An 8260-nucleotide genomic window follows, 5' to 3' on the forward strand; every position below is an offset into this window, starting at 1 on the left:
TTTTTATGTCCTGGCTTGATTTGGGGGCCATTGACTTAATGGCTCAGAGCTCATGGTCTTTTCCAGTGGAGTGAGACTGTGTGCCAGCGACCTAGATACAAAATGCAGTTCTGAGTGCTCAGCATCTTGGCTACAGGAGAGGATAGCCATGTCCCTTAAGGCCATGGGCAAGGATAGACCTGAAGATTCCAGGAGGCCCCCACAACTTCATGTGGCTGCTGGAGTCGCCCACACTTGAGCACCGGCCCGGTTTCCTGTGCTCTGACAGGCAAAAGAGCCTGAGACTGACGCCACCTCCAGCCGTGTGTGGATCCTCACCAGCACCTTGACCACCAGCAAAGTGGTGATCATCGATGCCAACCAGCCAGGCACCGTCGTAGACCAGTTCACTGTCTGCAATGCCCACGTTCTATGCATCTCCAGCATCCCTGGTGAGTGCCGCCCCAAGCCTGAGCCAGCTCCCAGGGCGGCAGGGTTTGTGCTGCTCAGACGATGACTAGGATGTTAAGTAAAGAGGCCTGAAGAGTGGCACCTGCCTTCTGTGGCATGCCATGGACACACGGGAGCTGGTGGTGGAGTATCCAAGCAGGGGCTTGCTGGTGGTCTTGTTAAAAATGCAGGAGAAAACAATGTGACCTTCACCCAATTAGAAGAAGGTGGGGTGGCCTCAGCAGACAGCCTCCATCTCCTCTCCCACAGCCCACTGGGACATGAGCTCTGGGTTTGGTCTTGCAGTAGGGGCTCCTCAACATGGGGTGACAGGGCTATGACTTCCTACAGCGGCCAGTGACAGTGACTACCCTCCGGGGGAGATCTTCCTGGACAGCGACATGAACCCTGAGGACTCTGGTACGGACGGAGTGCTGGCCGGCATCACCCTGGTAGGTTGTGCCACTCGCTGCAACGTGCCACGGAGCAACTGCTCCTCCCGAGGGGACACCCCAGTGCTGGACAAGGGCCAGGGTGAGTCCTAAGCCCGAGCCCAGGAGCCGCCTTGTCTCTGCCCCCTCGTTCCTCCCCCTGCCCAGCCAAGCTCACCCCTCACATCCACAGGGGAGGTGGCGGCTGTCGCCAATGGGAAAGTCAATCCTTCTCAGTCCACGGAGGAGGCCACAGAGGCCACAGAGGTTCCTGACTCTGGGCCCAGTGAAGCAGAAGCAGCTGCAGTGCGGCCTGGGCCCCTCACGGAGCACGTCTTCACCGACCCTGCCCCTGCCCCACCCCCCAGTGCCCAGCCTGGCAGGTGGGTTCTCTCAGATGGGGCAGAGATGGAGGGGAGGGGAGGCTGGCAGAGGTGGGTGGGGACAGGCCTCCATGGGTCACCCTGGAATCATCACGCTTTCTGCAGTGAGAACGGGCCAGAGGCCAACACGTGTGGAGTACAGCCTGAGCCAGAGCCTCGCGGAGACCCCGAGGGGGCCAGCAGCAGTGCTGCGCCCACCATGTGGCTGGGAGCTCAGAATGGCTGGTAAATGTGGTTCTGGGGGCAGGGGTTGGGGAGGGCCCCCTGAGCAAGCCCCCTGCCCACCTCAGCCTCCTCCTGTAGGCTGTACGTGCACTCAGCTGTGGCCAACTGGAAGAAGTGTCTGCACTCCATCAAGTTGAAGGACTCCGTGCTGAGCCTGGTGTACGTGATTCCTAGCCAAGGGCTGGGCATCGGGAGGGGTCTAGGATGGCCCGGCCTAAGCCTGGCTCATCATCTTTCTGTTTTAGGCATGTGAAAGGACGAGTGCTGGTAGCTCTGGCAGATGGGACTCTGGCCATCTTCCACCGAGGCGAAGGTAAGTCCTGGTAGCAGTGGGCATGTGGGTGGGAGGTGTGAGCCATCCTTACTGTGAGCCAGTGTGGGCCCCGGCCAGGCCTGAACATGTGTGGTGGGCTCTCTGTAGATGGCCAGTGGGACCTGAGCAACTATCACCTGATGGACCTGGGCCACCCACACCACTCCATCCGTTGCATGGCCGTTGTGTACGACCGCGTCTGGTGCGGCTACAAGAACAAGGTGCACGTCATCCAACCCAAGACAATGCAGATCGAGGTAAGCGCTGATAACATGTGCTCCAGGGAGGGAAAGGGGCTCTTGCTGCCAGACACACCTTCTGATAGATATTGGGGGTTTCATGGGGTAAAGGGAACCACACTCAGGGAAGTAATTCATTTGTCCAAGGTCAAAGGCAAGCACAGGGCAGCTGGGCTGTGAATGCCAGTCTTTCTGGAGCCCACCGGCTACTTCACATTGAAACAAGTCAGGTTGACACCCACATGGGCTCCACATACCTACCTTCAGCTGCCCATATGTGGGCCCAGGGTGTGGGGTGGGTGGCTGGGGCTCCTCCTAGCAGCCTGGACCCATGGGAGCAAATCAGGTGCTAGAGCAAAGGTTGCAGCAAACTGAGTGGACATTGAGGTGAAGCCTTGGCTGCAGAAGGTTCAGCTTCCCTCCCTCCACTCCCATTGATGGGTTATGGTCACCCCTCAGAAGTCATTTGATGCCCACCCACGGCGGGAGAGCCAGGTGCGCCAGCTGGCATGGATTGGTGACGGAGTGTGGGTGTCTATCCGCTTGGACTCCACGCTGCGGCTGTACCATGCCCACACGCACCAGCACCTGCAGGATGTGGACATCGAGCCATATGTCAGCAAGATGCTGGGTAAGGCTGTGCTGGGGTGAGCCTGGTGAGGCAGGGAGGTCTCAGAAGACAGCACTGACCCACCTCCCCTTTCCCTCCAGGCACGGGCAAGCTGGGCTTCTCCTTCGTGCGCATCACTGCCCTGCTCATTGCCGGCAACCGCCTCTGGGTGGGCACCGGCAACGGAGTTGTCATCTCCATCCCACTGACTGAGAGTGAGTGACCCCATATATCTGCAGAGATGGTGATGGCCGCTAAAGGGTGCACATGGCAGGGTCCTGGGGTGGGCGTGCTCTGCCAGGCTACACTCAGGAGGATGCTGAGCTATCCTGGCAACACCCAACCCTCAGCCCACCCCTCCTGTGACTGCTTCTCTCCTCTCCCCTCCATGCTCTGCCCCTCACTTCCCCAGCCGTGGTCCTACATCGAGGCCAGCTCCTGGGGCTCCGAGGTAAGTCCAGGGGCCTGCTTCCTGCTTTCAGAAAAAATCACCCAGCCCAAGACAGCTCAGGGCTGTGGCTGGCCTTGCCCCTCACCATGGGCCCCAGAAAGGCATGCGCTCTCCTATCTGCCACCCTTTTCTGCTGGGGAGCCTGTCAAACCCCTCAGTGGGCTCAGCCCCTCTGGGTCCCACTCTGTCTCCAGCCAACAAGACATCCCCCACATCTGGAGAGGGGGCCCGCCCAGGGGGCGTCATCCACGTGTACGGTGATGACAGCAGTGACAAATCGGCCAGCAGCTTCATCCCTTACTGCTCCATGGCCCAGGCCCAGCTCTGCTTCCACGGGCACCGTGACGCTGTCAAGTTCTTTGTCTCAGTGCCAGGTGAGGGACTGTGCTCCAATTCCTGCAGAGTGGCAGCTGTATCTTCCCTTCAGGAGTCTGCTTGGGGGCTCTAGCTGCCCTGCTAAGGTCCCTGTACCCCATGACAGGGAATGTGTTGGCCACTCTCAATGGCAGCGTGCTGGACAGCCCGTCTGAGAGCCCTGGGCCTGCCGCCCCTGCCTCAGATGCAGAGGGCCAGAAACTGAAGAATGTGCTGGTGCTGAGCGGTGGGGAGGGCTACATTGACTTCCGCATCGGTGAGTGGGCACTGCCTGCGGGCCCCAGGGATTCCCAGGCAGGGTTCACCCCTCAGTCAGCTGCTCTCTCTCTCCAGGTGATGGAGAAGACGATGAGTCGGAGGAGAATGCAGGGGAAGTGAGCCAGGTGAAGCCCATGCTGTCCAAGGCCGAGCGCAGCCACATCATCGTGTGGCAGGTGTCCTACTCCCCCGAGTGAGGCATGGTCTCCACCGCCCCCTGCCTGATGCCATTGTGTACATACACCCCACCCCACCCACCTGCCATGACCTGCCCCTTAAGGCAGCCTGTCAGTCCCTCTCTAACCTCTCAACCTGCAGCTTTCACCTTAGGTCTGGCCCAGGAGCCGGCAGGGGGCGGTGAGCAGCAAAGCGGGTCTGGCTGGGTGGAGGAGGGCAGTGGGTGGGAGAGGCAGAACCTCTGGGGACACAGTTTTCTCAGCAGCTCTTGGCTAGGTTCTGAACCCAGAGTCCAGTTCCAGGGCACTACAGGGCCAGAACGAAGCAGAGTCCCAGGGTGGGCTGGGCCGGGGCAGCCCCCAGGTGGCTCCCAGAAATACCCTGGTCTCCCCACTCCCATCATTTACTCCCAAGACCCCCAGAGCAGTAAGCAGGGACTTCACCCCATCAAGTCTCCCCACTCAAGCCCACTTGTCTTTGCCTGCTCTCCACAGGGGTAGGAGCCCTAAGGGAACCAGCCCAGCCTCTTGCCTTCCCTGGGTTCCCTGGGTTCCCCTCCCACCCAACCCCCTACCCCAACCTGGGAACTGGCATGAAAGCACGTAACCAGGCTTCCTGGGGCAGCTGTTTGAGCAGACAGATGCCCTCATTCCACTCAAACCCCTTGATCGTTCTATATGGCAGGCTCTCATGGGCCCTCACTGACTCATGTCCCCTCCCCCCTTCCTGGGCAGAAGACCCACCTTGTAGAAGCAGGCCCTGGAGCCCTGCCCCTCCTGGAAGCCCCTAGGGTGGAATTTCTCAGGCTGCCAGGGCAGGCTCAGGCCTCAGAAAGAAGGGGAAGCCCCTGGCTTCTCCTGGGGTCAGTCTGAGGACACAGGCCTAGCCTCAGGGTGATGGGGGAAGGTGTGCTCCAGGGCCTGCCTCCCAAGCAGTCTCCAAGGAGCTCAGCTCCCAAGACAGGCTACTAAGTGCCTTGGGCCGGTGGTGTGGCCTGCTCCTTTGAGGGCAACTGACAGGCTGACAGCAGAGGCCCTAAGGGCTAAGACAGGGGGCACCTCGCTTGGCTCTAGGAGCATGTGCCTGCCTGCTTTGAAAGGTATGGCCCTGGACTGCTGCCTCCCCACTTGCCCAGGCCTTAGTCCTGCTCTGAAAGGCACTAACCAGGACAGCCCCAGGCCCTGCTGTCCACCCACCTCCCACCAGAGAAGCACAGATCTTGGGCAGCCATCCCACAGCCCAGCCAGGCACTACTGCAGTCACGTGCCACTGCAGGCTTCTCCCCACCGCCCTGCCACTTTCCACTGTGATGTACGTCAATTCCTTTGTCTGTTCCCACAGGGCCATAAATGACTTGGGGGTTATCTGGTTGGGTGCAGCTGGGGGAAGTGGCTGGGTGACAGTTCTCCTCAGGCTTTGGCCCTGCAAACTCACGTATCTGCTCTGTATGTAATAAATGTCTTAACATGGTACCCGTGTCCCTGGATCCAAACCATGTGAGCACAAGAGTTTTCTTGTTTATTATAAAAAGAAATGCTGGTCCAACCTGAGGGCCAGGGTCTACACCCTGGTGCATTTCCAGGCGTGTTGCAAACGGCATGCCAGGTCTTGGGCAGACCCATCTGCCCTATAGGAAGTCCTGAAGGAGTACTGTGATTGATCCCTGCTTCAGAAGGAGTGTTCTGAGAGCATCACCTCTGGAGCCCAGAGTGCAAAGTCATCCACAACCTATTAGAGCACTTCTACCTTAGAAGCCCCAGGCGCCCAGACTTGAGTCCTCTGCCTCTGGAGGAGGCCCGGACCTTGGGTTACATTACTCATATAGCCAGTGTTCGGTGCTGTCTTCCCAGCACAGGAGCTCGTCCGGGCGGAACCAGAGCGCGATCTCACGGCGGGCGCTCTCCACGGAATCGCTGCCATGAATCACGTTCCTGCGCGGGAGAATTGTGCATGAGCGCAGTGCTGGGGTACCAGGCAGCTCAGTCGGGGGAGTTGGGACTGGGGCCAGCCTTACTTGCCGACCTCGATACAGAAATCCCCGCGAATGGTGCCAGGCGGGGCATCCACAGGATCTGTGGCCCCAATGAGCGCCCGCGAGACACGCACAACGTCCAGTCCCTGCCACACCTGCGGACGAAGGTGGCGCGGACTCAGCGCGGGCGCGGGGTTAGCGCGCCACCCGCCCTCCAGCACTCACCATGGCCACCACTGGCCCGGAGCCCATGTACTTGACCAGGCGGCCGTAAAAGGGGCGCTCACGCAGTTCCGCGTAGTGCTCGCGCAACAGCTCTTCCGAGGCCTGGGAAGGGAGGGGGTCGGCTGCGTGCTCTGGAGCCCCGCCCCTCCCACGCCCACTCCCGTCCCGCCGCGACCCCCGCCCCAGCCCTCACCTGCAGCAGCTTCAGCGCCACCAGCTTGAAGCCCTTCCTCTCGAAGCGCCGCACGATCTCGCCCACGAGCCGTCGCTGCACGCCGTCCGGCTTCACGGCCAGAAAGGTGCGCTCATGCACGCTGGGGAAGGCTACGGGACCCGCGGGGCCGCACGCGTCAGACCCGGCCAAAGTCCCTCCCCACTCTGTCCGGCCCTGCCCGACCCCCGGCCCTAGTCGCGCGGCTCACCCGCCGGGAAGAGGTTAGCGAAGATGGTCAGCAACAAACAGATCATGGCGGCGGCAGCTCGAGCTGAGCGTAGACTGACGGGGAGGAGGGCCGGGGCGGGGCCTGTATTTAAAGGGTCCGCGGCCCGACCTCCCCCATCCCCTTCCTTAGTTTTCGGTTGCCTGTTGCGGCTGCCTCGGTGGATGCGGCAAGGAGGGTTGGGACTCGGGGAACGCAGGCGATGCAGTGAGGCCGTGCCTGTCTTCCACGCCCACCCTAGAACCCCTGCGGAATGGGGTCCTGAGGCCCTACGACAGCCGCGTCTGTGTCCCCCCAATTCGCTCAAGTCTATCCACAGGGCCAGATTAACCACGTTTGTCAGCCTTTTTCACCCCACACCCCAGCAGACAACTCGCCATAGTCCTCCAAACCCAAACTCGAAGAGACCAGACCCCGGGGCTGCTTCATTTGCCTTTATTCGCGTTCACAGCTTCTGCCAGGGGCCCGGCTGAGGCAACACGTGATGGGGAAAGGGTTGCCAGCCTGGAAGTGACAGGTGCCACCCGCTGGCCCCGCTGCTTTCAGCTTTCCCCTAGCAGCCGTCTCCTGCGTTGCCCCTTCAGTCAGATCTGGGAGCTGGGACAACAGGGACAAAAAAGACAGGTGTAGGGTCTGGCACCACCCCCTTTCTTTCCTTGTTCAGAACAAGTCATGGAGGTCGGATCCAGGCTCCCAGGGAGCTGATTCAGGTGTAACTCAAAGATTTAGTTTCATCAAAATTGTGCCCAGCATCTTAACACCCTTTAGGCAGCCTGCCGGTTCCGACATTTTAGACTGGAGTGCCCTTGGCCTTTCTCTTTGTCACTTGTTTCCCAGGGTAATCCCAAGGAGCTATGTGTGTTCTCTCCAGATTCAGCATGGGCTCCTCCATACTGGTGTCCCCATTTTTCTGTCGCTCTGCTAGAATCATAGCCCGGAGTAGCGGTGGGTAGGGCACAGAGCGAAAAGTATCCTCGGACACTGGCGTGAAAGCGGTGAAGGTCTCCTCCTCGTGCTTGGGCACAAGCCGCCAGTCGTGGTACATGACCTGTTCGATCTCCCGGGCCTCGCTCTCCGTCTTTCCTAGGGAAAGAAGAACGAGATTTATTGCACACGCACTTTGGGAAGTCTGTTGCCAGCAGCCAACCCACCCGGTCTCCGATGTCTTACCTTTGAAGGTCAGGATGCCCCAGGCCTTCCCATGGTCCAAGTTCTGCAAAGCAAATAGGGAGGGAATCAGCTCAGAAAGCTTTCTTGCCCCCCAGAGATCAGGATGTAGGAGATCCCACCCCACAAAGTTGCGTACGGCGGAGAGCGGTGCTGTTCCGCAGTGCTCGGGAGCAGGCTACGCACCTGCGCCGTGTAGTCTGGACGGACACGGGTGAGGCGCCAGTAGCACGGTTCGTCGTGTTGCCACAGCCAGGACTTCCGCGTGACCAGGCGGCCCACGCCGAAGAACGGGAGGCGGCCGAGCAGCTGCAGGAGGCGACTCTCGCGGGTTACGTCGGCCCAGGCCCGCGCCGGCAGCCGGCGGCCGGAGTTTGGCCGTGTCAGCGTCTCGTAGTCCAGTGAGTAGCGCTGCGAGTCCCGCGGGCGCTCCCGCTGCTCGCGCAGGGCCCGCACACGGCGAGCAAGTTCGGCGATAAGCCGCGGCCGCACCTTCTTCCGCGCCATGGTCGGTCCGCACCTCCGCGCTCCGGCTGTAAATCGCAGCCGAGGCGTGTCAAGAAGC

General features: G+C 60.6%; 3 protein-coding genes across 19 annotated transcripts in view; 1 reads left to right on the top strand and 2 right to left on the bottom strand.

The window, feature by feature from the left end:
- The window catches only part of MAPK8IP3 (mitogen-activated protein kinase 8 interacting protein 3), a 50497-nt gene extending 45134 nt beyond the window's left edge, over nucleotides 1–5363 (top strand). For 9 of the 16 annotated variants that reach the window (XM_039884892.1, XM_039884898.1, XM_039884895.1 and 6 more), the window contains 13 exons: nucleotides 269–431; nucleotides 781–963; nucleotides 1054–1243; nucleotides 1349–1468; nucleotides 1547–1627; nucleotides 1714–1781; nucleotides 1890–2038; nucleotides 2480–2651; nucleotides 2732–2845; nucleotides 3043–3081; nucleotides 3276–3455; nucleotides 3563–3712; nucleotides 3790–5363. In XM_039884892.1, coding sequence (XP_039740826.1) covers nucleotides 269–431; nucleotides 781–963; nucleotides 1054–1243; nucleotides 1349–1468; nucleotides 1547–1627; nucleotides 1714–1781; nucleotides 1890–2038; nucleotides 2480–2651; nucleotides 2732–2845; nucleotides 3043–3081; nucleotides 3276–3455; nucleotides 3563–3712; nucleotides 3790–3911 — 1731 coding nt within the window. In that variant the 3' untranslated portion in view covers nucleotides 3912–5363. Of the gene's footprint in view, nucleotides 1–268; nucleotides 432–780; nucleotides 964–1053; nucleotides 1244–1348; nucleotides 1469–1546; nucleotides 1628–1713; nucleotides 1782–1889; nucleotides 2039–2479; nucleotides 2652–2731; nucleotides 2846–3042; nucleotides 3456–3562; nucleotides 3713–3789 lie in introns of all 16 variants that reach the window. The other 7 variants (XR_005657782.1, XR_005657783.1, XR_005657786.1 and 4 more) reach the window with 1 other exon arrangement.
- Nucleotides 5364–5388: 25 nt separating this feature from the next.
- Nucleotides 5389–6704, bottom strand: NME3 (NME/NM23 nucleoside diphosphate kinase 3). 2 transcript variants are annotated; one of them, XM_039884923.1, is made up of 5 exons: nucleotides 6511–6704; nucleotides 6282–6412; nucleotides 6089–6190; nucleotides 5914–6018; nucleotides 5389–5822 (listed from the first exon to the last, which is right to left on the bottom strand). In XM_039884923.1, exons 1-5 carry the CDS (start codon nucleotides 6554–6556, stop codon nucleotides 5778–5780), a joined length of 429 nt encoding a protein of 142 aa, XP_039740857.1. In that variant the 5' UTR covers nucleotides 6557–6704; the 3' UTR covers nucleotides 5389–5777. The 2 variants fall into 2 exon arrangements, with proteins under 2 accessions (XP_039740857.1, XP_039740856.1); XM_039884922.1 differs by having other exon boundaries at nucleotides 5906–6018.
- Nucleotides 6705–6949: 245 nt separating this feature from the next.
- Nucleotides 6950–8236, bottom strand: MRPS34 (mitochondrial ribosomal protein S34). Its single transcript, XM_039884919.1, has 3 exons — nucleotides 7882–8236; nucleotides 7699–7741; nucleotides 6950–7611 (listed from the first exon to the last, which is right to left on the bottom strand). The coding sequence occupies exons 1-3, from the start codon at nucleotides 8200–8202 to the stop codon at nucleotides 7319–7321; spliced, it is 657 nt and encodes a 218-aa protein (XP_039740853.1). The 5' UTR covers nucleotides 8203–8236; the 3' UTR covers nucleotides 6950–7318.
- Nucleotides 8237–8260: the final 24 nt, after the last annotated feature.

The sequence above is a fragment of the Pteropus medius genome, unplaced genomic scaffold (assembly GCF_902729225.1).
Source record: "Pteropus medius unplaced genomic scaffold, Ma_sr-lr_union100, whole genome shotgun sequence".
Classification (NCBI taxonomy): Eukaryota; Metazoa; Chordata; class Mammalia; order Chiroptera; family Pteropodidae; genus Pteropus; species Pteropus medius.

Coding starts and splice junctions, on each gene's coding strand:
- NME3 (XM_039884922.1), bottom strand. CDS start 6,556: ATGATCTGTTTGTTGCTGACCATCTTCGCTAACCTCTTCCCGGCGG. Junction 6,413..6,510: donor CGCTAACCTCTTCCCGGCGG/GTGAGCCGCGCG, acceptor CGGGTCCCGTAG/CCTTCCCCAGCGTGCATGAG. Junction 6,019..6,088: donor CCGGGCCAGTGGTGGCCATG/GTGAGTGCTGGA, acceptor CTTCGTCCGCAG/GTGTGGCAGGGACTGGACGT.
- MRPS34 (XM_039884919.1), bottom strand. CDS start 8,202: ATGGCGCGGAAGAAGGTGCGGCCGCGGCTTATCGCCGAACTTGCTCGC. Junction 7,742..7,881: donor GTCCAGACTACACGGCGCAG/GTGCGTAGCCTG, acceptor TTTGCTTTGCAG/AACTTGGACCATGGGAAGGC. Junction 7,612..7,698: donor GGGCATCCTGACCTTCAAAG/GTAAGACATCGG, acceptor TTCTTTCCCTAG/GAAAGACGGAGAGCGAGGCC.